At 38.3% G+C, this 21738-nt stretch overlaps 1 protein-coding gene across 3 annotated transcripts in view; it reads right to left on the bottom strand.

The window, feature by feature from the left end:
- The window catches only part of dnah9 (dynein, axonemal, heavy chain 9), a 99468-nt gene extending 95156 nt beyond the window's left edge, over positions 1 to 4312 (bottom strand). For 2 of the 3 annotated variants that reach the window (XM_017484454.3, XM_017484455.3), the window contains exon 1: positions 3809 to 4312. In XM_017484454.3, coding sequence (XP_017339943.1) covers positions 3809 to 4159 — 351 coding nt within the window. In that variant the 5' untranslated portion in view covers positions 4160 to 4312. Of the gene's footprint in view, positions 1 to 962; positions 1569 to 3808 lie in introns of those variants that run through there. The other variant, XM_047159465.2, reaches the window with a different exon arrangement.
- Between the last annotated feature and the right edge of the window lie 17426 nt (positions 4313 to 21738).

Below are 21738 nucleotides of genomic sequence, written 5' to 3'. Positions count from 1 at the left end.
TGTGGAGAATTCCTGTTTTAGTCGCGTTCTCGATGTGTATTACAGACATGTACAAACCTTAATCACATTGTTAACGTCATGTGGGAGTTTTCATCGCATTTTGCGACAGGACACGATCACACACGGCAGTGCTCAACCGTTTGACGGCAAACAAGAGAGCACGGCTGCGTCCGAAACTGCGTACTTACCTACTATATAGTAGGAGAAATACATGTATTTCAGCTACTATATAGTAGGTAAGTATGCGGTTTGGGACACAGCCTGTGGCTTCAAGCAGTCGTCTATTTGCATGTATAGCATGACAAATAATTAAGTGCACTTGAAGCTTTCGTAAAATTAAAAATGAAATGCCCAAAACTGTATACGGTACCATAACAAAGACCAACTGTATGTCGATATGTGAAATTCTGGAGGAAGGTTGGACGGCGCGGCGCGGGGACGTAATGACGTGTGCCGTTACTCGCTCCATGTTCTATAACATGTCAAACCTGAACATGAAAGGAGTATTCTAAAAGCGACTCATGTAAACACTTTAATCACAATATTGTCTTATTCAGAATAAGGTCCATAATTAGATTACTGCTGTCCATGTAAACGTAGTCTACTAATGCACTTTGATAATGTGTCTAAACAGGAATACTCCACACGTCTAAATTTGATTTGTGTTTACTTCGAGTATGACTTTTGTCGGATTAAGGTCATCAATAATATCCGTTTACATGGTAGTTTCTTATTCAGAGTATTGCTGTCTATGTAAACGTAGTCAGTGACTGTTCACACCCAGGCGTAAAACGCATGGCGTCAAATATTTTTAACAATGCTTTTTTTTTTTCTTTTTTTTTTTGTGATGTGCCACGTTAAAACCTGGCCGACCAATGAGATTCGCGCTTTTGTTCACATGCCCGCTGCTGAAGTTACATAAAAGTACGACTTGATGGCGTTCAAGTACAAAACTGTCTTACCGACGCAGAAGCAGCTGAAGAAGATCCAAGCATCCGCCATTTTGGTGAGAGTGCTGAAGTGACACCGGAAATAAAATGCTCACTGCTAATAAATCCTTCTGCCTACACACATAAACAAGGTGTCCTTTGAAAGCACCAGATTCCAAATTACACACTGAATACTATATAAGTGTATTTATTATGTTGTGGCTATTTTTTTTATTTATTTATTTTTTTGACGACACTGTAATGCAAGTATATATTCTAAATGATCCATTTAATTATTTCAGTGTTGTTTTCTACACTAAATAGCATTGTTTGTTTCTTTGTCTCTTCCCTGCAGATGATAATCCGCTGATTGCCCCATTATTGCGTCGCTATATTATCATACATTCACATACTTATTTTTGATATAATTGAAATAATGATTTATTTAGAAAAAGAGTATCCGGTTTAAAATTAGGACTTTAATTAAGGATTTCGCTTTAAAGAAGTATTTGCTGCAGTGGCCAAATTAACAGAAACCTTACGTTTCACAAAAGTACGTACACGCTTTACCGAGTTTGCAAAACGTGTGTGAACGGCTTAAAGCTGTAAATACGCTCTCTCTTCTTCTTCTCAGTGATAAGTGGGTGTCAGAAACGGAAAGTTGTGCAGCGCCACCTTGTGTACCGGAGTATTTCTGCGTTTCGTGTAGCGCCATCTACTGTCAAATAGTGAGTTTACATTTTCATTCAGCGCCTCACTCGTGTTTAAAACGTCCGGTGTGAACAGAATCATATTTTGTTATTGCTTACGTGGTGCTCAGCTTGTATCCAAATAGACACAAACATGCAAAAAAAAAAATATAGTTAGCACTAGCCTATGTGTAGCCTTAACTCACTCATAGAAATAGAAAATTTCAGTTCTTTTTTTTTTAAATACACAAACAATTACAGATTCATGCTCTAGAACTGCAGAACCTCCGAGGACATTCAGTGTGTTCGTTCATGGGTCAATGCACCAACCAGGATTAATTCAAAATAGTATAAGGCAAGACACTACAAGGTGGAAACAACATCTATAACATGTCTTCATTTAAATTGTAGCAATAAAAATAGCAAAATCCATCATCAAAGTAATAATGTCATTGCTTTTTTCCACTTGTGACCAATACATTATAATAAACCTAGCAACTTTGAAGAATGCTTAAGCCATAATGTCACACACACGCACACAAACACAAATAAGAGGATGTGTGTCTATGTTGTCTCAACACACTGTGAAGAGGACGGTTAAAAAAATGGCAAAAAAATCTCCAAGGATCACAGCTGCAGAAGTTCGTTGTCTCTTGGGGTCAGAAAGTCTCCAAAACTACAATCTGAAGTCACTTACATCACCACAAGTTGCTTGGAAAGGTTTCAAGAAAAGAGGCTCTACTCTTGTCCAAAAACTAAGTCAAGCGTCTTCAGTTTGCCAGACACTACTGGAACTTTAAATGGGATCGGGTTCTATGGTCAGATGAAACCAAAATAGAACTTTGTGGCAATAAACACCAGAGCTGGTTTTGGCATACACAGCGAGGTAGCCATATGGAAAAGGACCTCATGCCCACGGTTAAATATGGTGGTGGCTCTTTAATGTTTTGGGGCTGTTTTTCTCCCAGAGGACCTGGACATTTTGTTAGGATACATGGCATCTTGGAATGAAAACCTGACTGCCTCTGCCAGAAAGCTTAAAATGGGCCGTGGTTGGATCTTCCAGCAGGACAATGATCCAAAACATACATCAAAATCAACACAAAAATGGTTTACTGACTACAAAATCAAGCTCCTGCCATGGCCATCTCAGTCCCCTGACTTGAAACCCATAGAAAACCTGTGGAGTGAACTGAAGAGGAGAGTCCACCAGCATGGACCTCGAAATGTGAAGGATCTGGAGAGATTCTGTATGACGGAATGGTCTCAGATCCCTTGCCATGTAATCTCCAACCTCATCAGGCATAATAGGAGAAGACTCAGAGCTGTTATCTTGGCAAAGGGGGATAGCACAAAGTATTGACTAAAAGTGTGCCAATAATTGCCGCACACCTATACTTAACAAAGTTTTTTTGGGGGGTGAACCTGTCTTGTGTTTCCAATTGTTTGAGTATTTTTGTGAATTGCTTGAACAAAAGATCAAAAGCTTAAATGTAATCCTTGGCGTTTTAACCCCCATACAAGTCTACAAAAATACATTCTGCATTAGTACTTGTATATTCCTGTATGTAGCAGCAACTTTTGTATTTATAATCTGACGGCACACAGTGTAGCACGTGATTAGACACCTGCTCACTCATAAACAAGGCTCAACATTTACAGATTATTTCGAGAGTTCAACATATGATTGAAGTATTATTAATAACATTATTGAAAGAAAAAAAGTATTTCAGCCTAAATGAAACATTAAACGTTCACAGAGCGAAGAAATCATTATTAAGCACGATTTTAATTGTTTATTTATTTGTTTGTTTTCTGACAGAAACGTACTTCAGTCCTGGATCCTCAACTAGTCCGGACTGATCAAATAACACATTACAAACATGAAACAAGCAAAGTTACTTTCATTAACAAACTAAATGTTTGTGAGAGACCTTAAATCTCAACTCATTTCCATGACATTACTACACACGGCTGAATCCTAAATCCCACTCTGCTAGAAACAAAGTGCACTACACGGTGTATTTGTATACGCTATGAAGTACACCTAACCTCTATAGTGAGTACGGAGCAATTTGGGATTCATCCAATCAGAAGCGTCGCTGAAGGGACGCTTTACGTATTGTACTGTGTGTTACGTAAAGAACGTACGGCGCGTGAACAATCCGCGCGCTCGGAAAGTTTCCTCACCTCTTCTACGAAGGCTGAGAACTGCTCCAGGGGCGAGTAGGACATGTCTCCGTACATCAAGTCCGCCTTCATGGTGTCAAACGACAGAGCAGTTTGGCTTTGTTTAATAAAATAAACAGCTTTATTCTTCGAATTCGCTGCAAATCCATTAGTAGGTACAAGTTGTCCGGCGGCATTCAGGTACACAACAAGCGTCGTGTGGTCGGGTTTATCCAAAAAGTCCTGGATTACTTGTTTCTGCTCCTCCACGCTCACGCATTTTTGCCAGCGGTCCTTTTTTAATCGCAGTGTTTTTAGCACATACTCCTCTATAAACTCGAATCTTTTCTCCTCAGCTGGAGACTCGTCCATGTTTGCTGTGGCGCTGATCAGTGATTATAGTGTGAAGTCCATACAAACTCATTGTGCCCCTCTTAGGCTCCATAGTAACCCAGTGTTTGCATTAATGAGCCTGTTGCTCAGGGACACTCAGGACTTTCTGCTCATTCTTCTCACAGGTGGATGCACACATCACTAAGTTACTCTCTGTGTTGCTCTCTGTGCTCACTTCTTGGCACATTTGAACAGTTTAAACTGGGACAGGTCTGATTCATGAGCAGATCTGATGTAGTGTATGTAAATTTCTTAGTCGATACCGATAACTGATTATTCAGAGTGATATCGGCCGATAACCGATACAGACAGTTCTGCCTTTTAGAATTCTGAAAGAAATGCAAATAAAAACTTTATTCTCTCCTTTTCAACAAGTTGTTTGACAGTGACTGGTCTCATAAACAGAAAACACATTATTCTAATTAACATTAACACATGAACTCAATTCTGAAGATTAAAGTAAGATTTCTTCACTTATTGAATGTTATTAATTCATATTAACATGGACTGAATTGTAAAAAACCTCCTGTTAGTCTCACATTCACTCACCACAAACACGAGCATTTCTACATCATCACTGACATCAAACTGGTCATATATAATATCAACTTTTTTTATATATTAACATTAACTGGATATGAAATTCACCACTCTAGAAATATATTTTTCTGTGCAATATATACATTATATATATATATATATATATATATATATATATATATATATATATATATATATATATATATATATTTGTCATCTCATCTTCATTTAAATCTTTCAACGGCGTACTGGCCCTTTAATTGAGCGTGAGCAGCATGGCAAAAAAATAAAATAAAATTGACTCGACACCGAAACTCCCGCTTCACTGCTGCTCACTTCCGGTGTAAAATTTTAGCAGTGCAGAGATTACAAACTGCAGTTTTTTCATCATGCCACACAAGAGACATCATCTTTACACACTGAACGAAATCAGTGTGTTTTCCCGCAGTCATTTAGCTGACAGGATATAAGCGGCCCTGATCATCGGATGTTTTTAAACTAACTAGCCAGAAAATAGCCTTTATCAGCCGATACAGCCACTCAAACCACATCCTAAACCCGAATCCTAAATCTAAATCCTAATCCCAACCTAAATCCTAAACATTTTCTTTCAACACACTCTTCACATCTAATGAGAAATCAGCAGTGCGGTGCGATCATTGATTCCTACCATTCTACATTTAAGTTTATACAGGGTGTCCCAAAAGTTTCCATGCATGAGGGAAATTAACACTTTTATGCAAAATGTCTTCCGAAATTTAATTAAAAAAAAAAATTGTTTATATTAAAGGATTTACCGCTATCCTGAATCCTTCCATTTTTGTGTATCTCTCATACTAAATTGTTTCGGAAATGAAAACAAAATCTAAGATAAAACAAAGGCGACCTGAATAAAATACAAAATACAGTTTAAATAATAGTGTTATTTATTGAAGCAAAAGCGTTATCCAATACCAGCTGGGCCTGTATGAAAATGTATTTGCCCACGTAGTTACTAATTCCCCAAATCTATGAAACTGCATTCATAATGGGGTTCAGCTTGACTAGACGCAACCAGGCCTGATTACTGCAAACCCTGTTCAATCAAGTCAACACTTAAATAGAACTTTTTCAACAGCAGGAAGTTGGTTAAATGGTCTTACCCACTATGGCAAAGTTGAAAGAAATTCCAGAAATGATGAGGAAGAAGGTGATTGACATACATAATTCTGGGAAGGGTTACAAAGCCATTTCAAAGGCTCTGGAACTCCAAAGAACCACAGTGAGAGGCATTATCTCCAAATGGAAAAACTCAGCACAGCAGTGAACCTTCTTAGAAGTAGCCGACCTTCCAATATTCCTCCAGGAGCATAGCAACTACTCATCCAGGAAGTTACAAAAGAGCCAAGGACAACATCAAAGGACCTACAGACCTCTCTTTCATAAATAAAGGTCACTGTTAATGACTCCACTATCAGAAAGACACTGGTCAAAAATGGCATCCATGGAAGAGTGGTGAGGATAAAACCACTGCTAACCCAGAAGAACATTGAGGCTCATCTGAATTTTGCCAAAACACACCTTGATGATCCTCAAACATTTTGGGAGAATGTTCTGTGGATTGATGAGTCGAAAGAGGAACTGTTTGGAAGACAGGAGTCCCGTTACATTTGGTGTAAACCAAACACAGAATCCCACAAAAAAAGCATGGTGGAGGAAGTGTGATGGTGTGGGGATGCTCTGCTGCGTCAGGGCCTGGGTAACTTGCATTAATTGAGGGAAGCATGAATTCTGCTCTCTACCAGAAAATCCTAAAGGAGAACGTCCGGTCTACATATATACATATGTTGTTGATATATATATACACAGATACACACAGTGGGGGAAATAAGTATTGGACGCGTCAACATTTTTTTTTCAGTAAATATATTTCCAATGAGGCTACTCACATGAAATTTTCACCAGACATCAGTATTAACTCAAGAAATCTGCGAATATAAAGAATTCACAACATTAAAGTCCATAAATAAAGTTATGTGGAATAAAGTGGAATAACACAGAAAAAAAGCGTATTGAACACGCTAAGAGAAAGCAGTTCTCCAAGGAACCGGCTGAAATCCGTAAGTAATTATACCTCCTATCTGTGCAAATTAATATCAGCTGGGTTAGTAAATTGATGGTCTATAAAAAGGCTTTTCATTACCCAGGTGTCACAAAAGAAACATCTCATGATAAAACAACTTTATTTATGGACTTTAATGTTGTGAATTGTTTATATTTCTGGATTTCTTGAGTTAACACTGATGTCTAGTGAAAATTTCACAATTTCACAGAGTCATATATATATATATATATATATATATATATATATATATATATATATATATATATATATATATACAGACAGTGTTCTGGGTTTCACAGATGTTACTTCATTATCACAGGAAACAACAGCCAAATAGCAGATGTCAAGGCTTTAATAGTAAAATCAATTAGTTTAAAGGTCTGCCTTTCACTTTCTCAATATGATATAAATGCTTTCTAATAAACTGTAGTCCTGCACTTTGCCTTTATAATTGCTCCTCTGTGCAGCTTTTGAGTCTTCTCTATTGTATAATTCCACAATTGTACTGATATATCTACAAGATGTCATAATCTACCTCCTTCAGATTGAGATGGTCATGGCAAAACATTTCCAATCTTTTTGGTTTTCTTTTTATTTGTAGGTAAAATGTAAAATATCTTCCTTTTTTTTTTGCATTTAGAAACCACAGGGGTGCAAACTTTTGCACACATTATAGTCTTCACATTTATTGTCTAGTTAATGCTGTTCCTTGTTCATCTGTGGATCCTTGTGTTGAAAATTCTGTAAACACACAACACAACATTGCAGTCTATATAATTGTATAGATTATATAATAATCTTTTTTTTTTTTTTTTTTAAAGTCAATATTTATTACATTCTGAGTCGTTATATTTTCAGTCCCTCATTATAGATACAAATAGCATTTTAGAGTATACATTTTGTGAGTGTGTGTGTGCATGCTGAATAAACCGGACTATGGCTGGTGCAAGAAATAAAAATTTGCGCCCCTTACATACAGACTTGTAGTTTCATTATGAGTATAAGTTAGTATTCTGATAGTATTATAGCACAATTAATCAGTACTATAGCAGTCTAATAGTCTTCCATCAAGCATTCTGAAGTGCAATAAAAACATTGTAAATCCTCTACTTGAAAAATTTTGAATTGTCTGACGCTCAGGACCTTTTAAAAGAAACTGAAGATGCATTTGTTGTCCCCTGCTTTTGATTAGACTCAATTTCTTATACCATTTTACTGTCATTAATTATTCATCCGTTTTATTGTCTTTACATGGCTTTATTACTCACTGATTGGTGTATAATAAATACATTTTTATAATTTATAGTATTTAGCAGTTGCAGGGTTCGACATTTAAATTCCTGTCCATGTTTAATAAGCTTTACCCACAGGATCTTAGGTGGCTCATATACTGTAGTTTCTATAAAATGATGACAGGAGGCTCAGCGAAAGACAAACAAGCATTCCTGACTGGAAGCACGTTTTCTAAACAGGTTTTCTCAGCGACTTAATAAACTTTTTTGCTGAGGCTACGGCTTAATCCATTTTTATATTAAATGATGTTCTACATATCTTCCACGTTATTTGTACAAGTAAGAAATGAAAACAAATAAACAACTACACTTTATATTGAACCACTTTATGGTCAGGTTCGTGGTGGATCATGATTAGTCCTGGGAACACCGGGCACAATGTATGAGTATGTTCTGGATTCCCCACCAGTCCATTTCAGAACATTATACACACGCATACACACCCACACACACACACACACACACACACACACACACACACACACACACACACACACACACACACACACACATATTTGTCTTACTATCCTTGTGAGGTACTTCCACACTTCCATTGATATAAATTTTAATGAATCTAATTAATAGACCTAACCCTAACCTTATCCCCAGTAACCAGAAGGAAACCTTTTGCTACAGGTTTTTTTTTTTTTTTTTTCCAAAGTGCACCTATTATGGTTTTTGAAATATTACCTTTCATGTAGTGTGTTATCGAGCTGTTTGTGAATGTAAAACATCTACAAAGTTTCAAAAATCAAAGCACAGGGCAAACTGAGTTTTTGACTCCCAAAAGAAGGAACCGATTCTGAACAGCTGAAACGATTCGTTAGTAATTCCAGACTTACTTCCTGTACTAGCCTACGTAGGCTTGTTACAAAAACCCCACCTCCCGCCTCTGATCTTCATCAGCTGATTGCTGACAGTGGTAGACCAATCACAACAGACTGGGACCTCTGACCAATCAGAGCAGAGTATGCTCTCTGAAAGGAGGAGTTTAGAATGAATCCTTTAGAACGGATCATTGAACGAGTTGTTTGCGACACTGAGGGGAAAAAACGGTAACTCTGCAATTTAAATTACGAGCACATGAAACTGTTTTTTGACCTTGGATGCACGTAAATCTATTGTATGACACCTCTAAAACAAAATTAGGCACGTTTCAAAACTGTAATAGGTGCGCTTTAAGCAGTTTTCCTTTTGGAGATACGCCAAATGTCCCCACAAAGTCAAATCGGTCAGATAATGGTCACAGACACTCACATGAGAACAACCGAGTAGCCAATCCATCTACAAAAGAAACCGGAGGACCCAGACCAAACCCAGAGAGGCTTATTATTCTTATTTTTCCTCTCCTTATTATTATTGCAACTGCGACAGCTAATCAAAAGTGTAGGACTGCAATAATCTCAGGTTTATTGAGAGCTGGAATCAGTCCTGTCCCCAAGGTTCCCGAGGATTGGATGATTAAAACCCCCTGACCTTATCCCACCACACACACACACACACACACACACACACACACACACACACACACACACACACACACACACACACACACACACACACACACACACACAGAGGAGAATGTCATCTGCAGTAACTATGTTTTGGCAGTGGATGGCACTAGAAGTGCATACAGCATTTTTTTAAATAAGCACTTTGATAAAGTAACACAAAATGTAGTACATCTGTTTTAATTTGAATCATGTTTTACGTTGCCCCTTGTTTGCTTTCTGTGATATCGCTTTTGAGTAAACGTTCGAATACCATCAAGCTGACGTGAAACGCATTTCATTTCACTGACCAACATTTAGAACACACTTGGCAGAACAAAACACATCATGTTTATTCATCGAAATTGGCTTACAAATCGAATCATCAGTAGCCTAGTGCAAAATGTCTTTCTTTTCTTTTTTTTTTTTTTCTAGCTCAGACAGCACCGTGACTCGCTTTAAAAAAATTCAAGGAGCACGTGAGCACGTAGGCAAAGCCGGGAACCGAGACGACTTTGAAGATTAGCATGACAGAGCAAAAGCGGTCATTAAGGTGCCGTTGCTGCCTGCATGGTGAGAGATACCGTGGGGGGAGGGGGGGGGGTTCTCCCGTTAAATATGTAGGGCAATGCACACATAAAACATTATATGCATTTCCTATAACAACGTTTAATGAGGAGATCATGCCTCTGGGTACACAGCTATGAAAACATCAGTCTACCTCACTCCTGAACTTCTATTTGCACATTTTCACAAGCAGCTGTAGCCCCAAACCAATACTCTCACTCCAAACATCTGCTCCTCCGTTCTATTGTATTGTTATGCTCCATACCTTCACTGGAACAATGATGTTTCAAAGAAACAATGGTGTATTAGCATTTAAATCAGTCTAGGCATGTTGCCTGATGCCCTCAAATCACCTCAGTGTTCGGTGTGATGTGCGGACTTTCTCTTACATTTTCTTGTAGTGTTTGACAGATCATAAAGTATTCAGTGGACACATTGCCAAATTGTTTTCGTTTGTAATTTTTAAGGCTGTACTGTTGTTCCGCAATGTTCGTTTCTAAAGGCCATCATTATTTTAGCATGCTTCTAGTCTAATCTCAAAGCAAATACATTGGTGGTCTCTTACTTCATCAAATAGTAAAAGATTTCCTGAAACCTGTCATCCATCCATTTACCGCTTATCCTACACAGGGTCACCTGGAGCCTGTCCCAGGGAACTTGGCGCACAAGGCAAGGGGACACCCTGGACAGGGTGACATCACACACACACACACACACACACACACACACACACACACACACACACACACACACACACAGTGGACAATTTGGAAATGCTATTCAGCCTACAACCCGTGTCTTTGGGCTGGGGAAGGAAACCCCTGAAGCACGGAGAGAACGTGGAAATTTTGTGTACACAGGGTGGAGGCAGGATTCAAGCCCCCAACCCTAGAGGTGTGAGGCAAACATACTAAACACTAAGCCATCGTGCCCCCTCTAAAACCTTTCAAATAAATTAATTTTCTTCCATTCATTTTCAGTGAATGTTTTCTCCTGGTCAGGGTTACGGTGGATCTGTAATTTTCCCAGGAATGCTGGGTGTAACCTGGGATGGGATGCAGCACACACACACACACGCACACACACACACACACACTCACACACACTCGTTCACACCAGTGAGTAGTCAATCCACCTGCATGTTTTTGGAAGGTGTGAGGAAACTGCTGAACCTGTCGGAAACCCACACAGACAGGAGGAGAATACACAAAACTCAACACAGACAGTAACCCGAGCTCAGGATTGAACTGGGAGTCCTGGAGCCATGAGAAGACAAAAATGATCGGTTGCTAAAGACATGAAGAGTTAAACACACCCACTGGTCTGATTGATAGAATGAGACATCGAGTTGTACAACCCCAAGTCCAAAAAAGTTGGGACGCTGTGTAACATGTAAATGTAAATAAAAACAGAATGCAATGATTTGCAATTCTCATAAACCCAGATGTTATTCACAATAGAACATAGAAAACATATCAAATGTTTAAACTGAGGAATTAATGACCATTTTAAGGAAACAATACGGTAATTTTCATTTTGATGGCTGCAACATGTCTCAAAAACGTTGGGACGGGGCAACAAAAGACTGGAAAAGTAAGTGTTGTTAAAAAGAAACAGCTGGAGGTTAATTGGCAAGTAAGATGACGGTATAAAAAGAGTATCTTAGAAAGGCAGAGTCTTTCAGAAATAAAGATTGGCAAAACTGCGTCTGCGTTTCTGTGAGAAACTGCGTCTACATTTTGTGGAACAATTTCAGAATGTTCCTCAACGTAAAATTGCGAATACTATGAATATCTAATCATCTACAGTACATAATATAATTAAAAGATTCAGACAATCTGGAGAAATCTCTGTGAACAAGGGACAAGGGTGAAAATCAATATTGCATGCCCGTGGTCTTCGGGCCCTCAGAAGGCACTACATTAAAAACAGGCCTGATTCTGTAATGGAAATCATTACATGGGCTCAGAACCACCTCCAGGACTCATTGTCTGTGAACACAGTTCACCGTGTCATCCACACATGCTGCTTAAAGCTTTATCATGCAAAGAAGAAACCATAAGTGAACATGATCCAGAAACGCCGCCGGCTTCTCTGGGCCAAAGCTCTTTTAAAATGGACTGAGGCAAAGTGGAAAACTGTTCTGTGGTCAGACGAATCGAAATTTTCAATTCTTTTTGGAAACCATGGACGCCGCATCCCCTAAACTAAAGAGGACTAAAGAGGAGAGGGACATAAGGCTTTTTATCAGCACTCAGTTCAAAATCCTGCATCTCTGATGGTATGGGGTGCATTAGTGCCTATGGAATTGGCAGCTTGCACATCTGGAAAGGCACCATCAATGCTGAAAGGTATATAAAGGTTTTAGAGCAACGCATGCTTCCATCGAGATTCAATCCCATCTTTACATCTGAGAGAAACTGCCTCTCTAAGATACTCTTTGTAAACCCAATCATGTCACTGACCTGTTGCCAATGAATCTAATTAGTTGCAAAATGTACCTTAAGCTGTTTCTTTTAAGTAACACTTAATTTTCCAGCCTTTTGTTGCCAACTTTTTTGGGGACGTTTTGCGGCCATCAAATTAAAAATGACCTTATTGTTTTTTTCTTAAAACCATTAACATTTGATATGTTATCTATGTTCTATTGTGAATAACATACGGGTTTATGAGATTTGCAAATCATTGCATTCTGTTTTTACTTACATTTATTTACATTTTAAACAGCATCCCAACTTTTTTTGGAATTGGAGTTGTAAGTAATGTCAATATTCCCTGCCTTTTATACATCCTTCAAGCATTTTTATTTTTTTTTTGCTTCAAAAATGGATAAATAGGTAAACAAGTATGGGAATCTTATCACAGTCCACGCAGTTCGAGTGTAAATTTAGAAGTTTAGCCAAGCTTTGAGGAATTAGGATTATTCTAAACTGTGCAAACTACAGCAAACAGAAATAGGACCATTTACCATTTATAACCATTGGAGGGGGCTAAAGCAACACCTGTATAATTAAATAGTCGAAGAATACCAGTTATTTGGTCATTTGGGAGGATTTGATGTATACACAATTCACATTTATACAGCTTTCTACTTTCATCATCTCTCTACTAAAGAAGAAGAGGTTCTTTTTCTCATAGTAGCCTATTTAAATTGATTGCAAATATTGAACATACTGACCTCAACTTCCAATTCAACCCACATCTAACCTCTTTCAAATACATGAATATCATTTTTAAAGTTGACAATATATATTTGTACCAAATGTGCACCAAATTATCAGTTACTATTGACTGGGAAAATGTTTTATACTTTAGTAAGCAGTTTAAATGCTTTTTCACCTTGACTCAGAAATGAAATCACACAAATTGACACACACACACACACACACACACACACACACACACACACACACACACACACACACACACACACACATCTTCTGCTGTGTATAATTAAGACAAGTCGAAAAAAAATGGTCTAATTGCATAGTGTATGTGTAATCAAGAATGTGACATCTTTAGCAGTTCATGCTAAAATCTGCATATATATTACTATTACGTTGTTGTTATTATTATTATTATTATTATAATTATTATAATAATTATTATTATTACTATTGAAATGGCAAACTCTCATTCTTAAGTCTTCCTTAATTACTTTTAAGGAGTGGATATTATTTTGTGAAGTAATGTTTAAGTATTAGATATTAGGTTTTTGTATTGTATATAAAAACTGCTGGATAAAAATAAAAGTCTTAAACTCTTTAGCAATTTCAGACCCATTGTGTGTGATTTCTGCTCACCAGGAAAAGAAACATGGGAACTCTGGCCATTGTTTGTGTTGAGCTATTTGGTGTGATGTCAGAATATGTGGCTGGAAGTCTCTCTCAGCGGAGGACATCTTGGACCCCTCACAGGCCCCTGCTGAATGAGAGCTGCCGTCATGGCTTTTGTTTTCACGTCCGCGCTGCAACATGTCAGGGCTATTTTGGGCCTAGCCGTCCCCCACAGGGGCTTGACACATTTGGAATAATAATAAAAAAGAAACGCCTGATAAAATGCCTGGAGGAAGTCAGCGCTGTTTATCTGCACCCTGGCATAGCCGCTCGGCCCGTCGGAATATGCAGCATGGCAAATATTTGCGAGTGTTGTGGCGTGCTATCTTAACAGGCCTGTTTGAAACACATGTGCAGGGCCACAGAACATTGGTGGTTTCTGAGCGCTCCAGGCCATGACTGGACAATTTTCATACTTTCACGCTTTGGTGAATGGCCAAGACCAACAAGCTGGAGCGGGGGCTCACTCTCAAACAGGATATTGGGTTAGTAATGGCTGTCTAGGGACCCTCAATATGACATGAATAACAGATTTGCTTTACACATTTGCTGATCCAATGGAAGCCTTTGCAGATTTAACTCGCACTAAAAACATTTCACTAATTATAATTCTCTTCGTGTTTCTCGTTCACTGCATACCTTGAAGTAAATACTGCATTGTAGGAACTGAACTTTTTTATTAGCTGTCATATACCATTTTGAAAAATCCTCCAGTAAAACCTCCTGTGCTCTGAACTCAATATAAAAGCACAGAATGAATTTTTATGAGCATGGCAAAAAAATGAATATATCATTCAGGTCAGCACTCCACCTGGGCTAGTCATGTCTGAAACCTAAAACATGAAGTAAAAGTCGGAGATAACACACGCAGCATGAAATGGGGAGCGAGAGACATTACTGTCGCAGCATGGAGGTCAAATTCAGACATACTCTGGTCTTACAAATGAACTTGAATGTAAATGAGCAAATAAAAATGAATATATGACAATCAATCAATCGAGCCATGTTTCGAATTCCCTCCACGTTATGTCAATGCAGAAAACAGCGCAGCAACTTTATTTGACTCTAAATGAGCACCAGTCCTGTATGAACGAATGCCCAGCCTGTGCCAACTGGCAGTAAGGATATGTTTTACAAGATGTTGGCACTTACAGTACATGAACGATCTTGGCAATCCCAACATTTGAATCAATTTCATTTCTTTTGATAAGTCGGAGGGCAATAACGCGTCTGTGGTGTCTACATAGACAACCGGTAGGCATTCAGCATCAGTCAAACATTTAACTTGGATGTTTTACTCAGCCCCACATTCAGTACATCATATATGATGTAAAGAAAAATTCACACAATGCAAAACCTCTTTGAAGTGAAAAAAAAAATATGCATAAATAAATGGCACCAGAAACAATACCTGATGTGGCCTGAAATGTATCAAAGTGAGAAAGCTCTCGAGTTTGTCAAGGAGCAACGGGGATGCCGAATTTCACTTCTGAAAGCCCTTTATGTGGACTCCAGTTTCAGTCCCTCTGCGTCTCGACTCGCCGTGACACCTTACCTGTGATAGATGAGAGTAACTGATGTCGGTATTACCTAACCCATCAAGTGGACTTGAAACAACGAGCCTGATGTTTTTACTTCCTGACCTCCCCTTTACTGCCATGTAATCAGCCTCAATTAGAGCTCAATTAAAGGAAGGAATTTGCCCATGAGGTCAGCAGAGAAAATGTTCCTGGATCCATCCCAGTTTAAGGTTTCCTAAATGAATACTGAATCTATAGCAGCCATCTCAGCTTGCACTGGGCAAGGCTTAGTATCTAACCCGAAAGTATTTATAACTATTCGTATCCCAAGATGCACTGCATTTTCAAACAATTTATGGATGGACAACATTTTCAGTGCTACATATCCCACAATGCATAGTGTAATAATAGCTGTACAATGGAATTGTAAATCAGAGGTTTTCTGATGGGGCGCACGATGGCTTAGTGGTTAGCATGTTCGCCTCACAACTCCAGGGTCGGGGGTTTGATTCGCAACGTGGCCCTGTGTGTGCGGAGTTTGCATGTTCTCCCCGTGCTGCGGGGGTTTCCTCCGGTTTCCTCCCCCAGTCCAAAGACATGCATGGTAGGCTGATTGGCATGTCCAAAGTGTCCGTAGTGTATGAATGGGTGTGTGAGTGTGTATGTGATTGTGCCCTGCGATTGATTGGCATCCTGTTCAGGGTGTACCCCGCCTTGTGCCCTATGGTCCCTGGGATAGTCTCCAAGTTTCCCCGTGACCCTGAAAAGGATAAAGTGGTATAGAAGATGGATGGAGGTTTTCTGCTGTGCTACACTTCACTGACAACTGTTGACAATTTACACTTCTTTTTTTTTTCAAAACTATTATATTTTAATTATATTGTGTGGTGACATGTAATTGACTGGTATCCAGTCTAGTGTGTAGTCCCACCTTGTACCCGGTGTGGCACCCAGTGTAACCCTGATAATGAAAAATGCCAAAAAATTTTACAAACATTGCAAAATTCTACAACAACAAAGAAAAAAAAAAAAAACAGATTTAGGATGAATTGGATTTCCATTCAGTTTACTGAAAAAATGCTCTCAGTGCTACATACAGTATCTCACAGCGCATAGTGTTTAACTGTGTCATGTTATGTTGTGTTTTGTATGTAATATCTTGTGTTGTATGTACTGTATTGTTGCCACTGTTGTGTTTTATTGTCTTCCTCAAATTATTGTACATGTTGTCGAGTATATAATAGGAAACCCAGTATATAATGTCTTCTATAATGTCATGCCAAGGCTTTGGAGAATGGTATAATGCTCTGCTGTATACTTGTATATGGATAGAATGGTAGTAAAACTCTCTAATCGAATCGAATCGAATCGAATCGACTCTAACTGTACTTTGCTATTAAAAACTGTCAAATCACAGCATTTAATTTTTTTCAGTTGAAATGAAGTAAATGTGCACCGCAAAATTGGTAAATCAATTGCCACAACAGCTGAAATACTTGTTTATTTTATATTTTAAAGCAAAATATTAAATAATAACAATTCAAATGATTATTAAATATGATTTGTTTGTTTATTTTCTCATGGGATTCGCTCCTTTTGTATATCACGTCAGTTGCCAGAAAGCAGCGTGACTTCCTGTGAAGCAGCAGCAGTTTAGTGTGTCCATGCTTCTAGGGAAGACGCTGACAAAATGACAAAGTGTAGCCCAACCACAGTGTTTGGAAATGACGACCGCAGCTATAAGCTGAATGAATAGCTGAAGTCGCTCTCTCTATTGCTGTCAAGACATGCATATTAAAAGGAAACTCAAATAAATAGATTTCAGACGGAAACAATCCAACGCCCACGCGTTAACCTGGCTTATTATGATATTTATTCTAGATATGAATGTATTTATGCATTTCGAATTTGATTGTTGAATCTTTCAGATAATGTGTCAGTGCTAACCTGATCTCAAAAAAAAGTGTTTTCGTGTCATTCACCTCTGATTGAAAGGGCATAATTCATTCCTACGGTATGTTGTGTGTAAGATCAGCTGTCTCAACACTACACAACACTACACAGCACTGCTGAAGGATTCCTCGATGGTGAGATACCAACTGTTCTAAGTTGGTCCATGGCCTTTACCCTACGGTTTCTCAGTGACTTGGGTAAAGTAAATTCGGGCCGAGTGTATATGCCTGCAGAAGTATACTGTTTATTTAAAGTTCTCTGGCGCTGAGTTATGGCTCTTAATGATTACTTAGATGCCCTGTTGCAGGGCTATTGTAGTGCTCCTGCCTCTAAACAGGCTTGCTCTTGTTTATTTGAATTTTCCATTTTATATTGCCACGTGTCATTCGCCTGTTTACAGCTTATGCCCAGTGATTGATCATTTCCTTCAGTGATTCTCCTACCGAGGGCACGCTCCACACATACAGTCACTCACCGCAGGCGTTGCTGTGAAAAGGAGACAGTGGCGAGAGATACTGCGAGTGAGAGTATCAGTGAGAAACTTCCTCACCTTATAGCCGAGCCATGATTGTCTGCCTTTTCACACTTGCACACTTTCACACCCATGTTAATGGAAGGCCGTTATTGCTGGAGTGACTTATAGATATTTATAGCACAGCTATAAATATACAGGTGATTCCATGATTGAGATGCCAGGTGTACTTCACAATTTATGTGCATATTTCGGGTAAATGATCATCATTGTTTATAAACCCTATATAGATAAACAATCATTAATAAACCCTATCTAGCATTTATGCCGGTGCCAACCCACTACAACTAAATTTTATTTGGAATATTTATTCATTAAAATGCTTCAGAAATCATTGCATTTCTGAATTCATTTAACATCTTATGCTTGAAACATCCCTTTTCACGAATTATCCATTATAGGTTATTAAAAATCTAGTTATATACATTATAGTTCAAACACCATCAACTCAACCATATTACCTAAACATATTCATCCCCATGAAATATCTGGAATGTTCCGCAAGTCACGTGTTCTACAAGACGTTATCCAGCATTATCTAAAATTCCTGAAGATTATGGGAAGAAGAAAATGAAGTTCTCTCATCCTTGCAGCTTTGTCAGAAATACTAAAAAAAAGAAAAAAAGACATTTTATTAAGTGAAATTCTCTCGAAAATAGGTCAATATATCCACAATTGTCTTATTGTAAGATTAAAATAAACCAAATATAAGACAATTAAACTGGTCTCTAGAGTATTTTACTCCTTTCATGCTTTAAAATGTCGTATTCTATTGGCAGATAATTAGGATTAGAAATAAATGCTTAAAATTAGCAAAAGTGTCTGGCATATCCCCACGACCCTGTGCAGGACCCTGAGATTGTTGCATGAGATCTGTTAACACATTTATTAAATGGTTACATGCATGCTTTCTTAGATTAATTGTTGGGAAGTGATATAAAACAAATACTCTGTCAGAATTACAAGGGCTAAATGGCGTCCCAATGGCGGAATCACCCATACATAAATAATTATAACTACCTTATTAAAGGTTGTGGAGATGCTAAAACAATTCAACTTAAAATTGAAACATTTTAAAATACAGATTAATCCTGCTGTTTTACAAAATTGTTTATTTAAAGGTGAAATTACAAATGAAAGCATGGTTTATAAAGAGTGGGGCGTGTGTTTATGGAAAGATTTTGGCTGAGATAGACTTCTTTTAGTTGTCCAGTACAAAACTAAAGAAGCAAACATCAAACACATGAGCATAGTCGTAGATGATTTAGTTGGGCCACTTCTTGTCTCAGCTATTAAACTAATGACCTGAAACGATTTTTACAATCTTTTCCTGCTTGGTGGTCTTGCTTCCAAAAAAACAATTAAGTATTTCACTGTCAAATGTTTCTTATAGGAAGTTTATCGAGTGTGATCCTGTTTCCACCTTATCATTCAGTCACCTTCAGATTCGTATACAGGGCAAAGTTCTGCTCTCCCAGCTTAGTGTTTCATGATAATATCAGAGAGAACTCTCACCAAATTTATTACAGCGCTTTCCCCCGAATGGCGAGTTAAAAGACAAACTGAAGAATGTAAACAGCTTTTGTACTCCAGCCCACAAAAAAAAAAAAGTAAGAAAGTTTCAAAAAACAAAGACTTGGCAAGATCGCAAGCCATCAAGCTGAGTGTTTTTGGAATGCTATTTATTATTGTTCTGTATTGTCTAGATTGAGTACGAAAGTACAGGAGTTAAGTCCTCAGAACAGTCAGAAGACAAATCACAAATAGTCTTTTGTAAGCAGCGCTGTGTAAAGATGTCCCTCGAGATTTAGCATTACAGCTCAGTGTTTGTATTGGCACGACACGTATACACTTCATATTCCTTTGACATATTAAAGTCACAACTAGATGATGTTTAGACACCCGGGAGAAAGCTGAAAAGAAAAGCAGCTCTTTTATTCTCCGTTTTCTGTCAGGAGTCTTTGAAAACACATGCGGCCATATGCAACACATCGCTTGAGCCTACAGCCGCATAGTCAGTCATAACATTCAGTCATTTTTATCCCCCCGCCCCCTTCCCCCACCACCACCAGATACTTTTGAGATATGTTTTCAGCTTTATTTTATTATTATTATTTATTTTATTTTTTTAAGAACATTTGCTTTCACAAAGCAGTGCACATTTGGATGTGTGGAATATCTATTTTCAACTCTGTTGTTCCTTCATCTATAATGTTAATTAGAAATCATTTGCTGGTAACTGTATAAATATACAGCAGAACAATATCCTAACAGGTGGGTGTGCAACACATCATGTTTCACTCGATGCAGTGCAACTAATTCAGCCAAAATGAGGCTTAAAAAGGAGCACTAGAGGAAAAATTGGATAAAAAAATATTATCCAATCAGCCAATCATGCAGTTGTAGCACAATGCATAAAATCATGCAGAAACAGATAAAAAGTATCAGATTATGTTCACATCAAACATCAGCATGAGGGAAAATAGGATCTCAGTTACCTTGACTGTGGCATGGATGTTGGTGCAGATTGGGTGGTTTGAGCATTTCAGAAACTGTTGGGATTTTCCCAAAAAAACAGTCTCTAACGTTTACACAGAATGGTGCAAAAACATCGTGAAAATACTTTCGGTGAGCAGCATTTCTGAAGGGGGAAGCACCTTGTTGATGAGAAAGGTCAAAGGAGAATGGTCGGACTGGTCCAAGCTGCTTATGGTAACTCAAATATCCACGCTTTACGACCATGATGGGTAGAAAAGCATCTCAAAGAAGTACCACCTCGAACACATCGGACTCGAGGCAGATGTGCTAGAAAAGCATACGGCCAAATCGGGTTCTACGCCTGTCAGCCAAGAACATGGAATCTGAGGCTACAGTGGGCACAGGTTTGCTGAAACTGTACAGGTGAAGATTAGAAAAACATTGCCTGTTCTGTGGAATCTTGGTTTCTGCTGCAAAATGCAGATGGTAGGGTCAAATTTTGGCATCAACAAAATGAACGCATGGAACCAACCTGCCCTGTGTTAAATGGTGAAGGTGGTATAATGGTGTGGGGTATGTTTTCCTGGAACACTTTGGGTCCCTTAATACCAATTGAATATAGTTGGAATATCACAGCCTATCTGAGTATTGTTGCTGACCATGTGCATCCCTTTATGGAAACAATTTACTCATCTTCCAGTGGCTTCTTCCAGCATGATAATGCAACGTCACAAAGCACAAGTCATCTCAAACTGGTGTCATGAACATCACAATGCGTTCAGTGTACATCAATGGCCTTCCCAGTCACCAGATTTGAATCCAATAGAGCACCTTTGGGATGTGGTGGAGCAAATCTGCAGCAATTATTACTATGATGTAGACCTGTCATCAGGGACAAGATTCTAAAAGGAATTTTTTCCAACACCTTGTGGAATCTATTCCATGAAGAATTCAGGCTGTTCTGAGAGCAAAGACAGGTCCTATACATCAAGTATACATCAAGTATATACATTTCAGGTTTTAATAAAGTGGGCGATTAGTCTGCATTTATACTACTGTGTTGTTTTGATTGGTCTGAAGGTGTTGATTCATTTTCTATAACAGCAGCTCTGGCAATAGTTACAGCTGCAAGGGAAATAAAAGGTGCATAATAATGCACTTGTTTCTATAGTAACAACTTACACAGTGGCTTGAATGTGGATGTTTCACATAAACAGATAAAGCAAATGAGGGTACTTGTTGCTGT

This window comes from Ictalurus punctatus, chromosome 13 (assembly GCF_001660625.3).
Source record: "Ictalurus punctatus breed USDA103 chromosome 13, Coco_2.0, whole genome shotgun sequence".
Lineage (NCBI taxonomy): Eukaryota > Metazoa > Chordata > Actinopteri > Siluriformes > Ictaluridae > Ictalurus > Ictalurus punctatus.
This window is presented reverse-complemented; position numbering and strand designations above follow the sequence as displayed.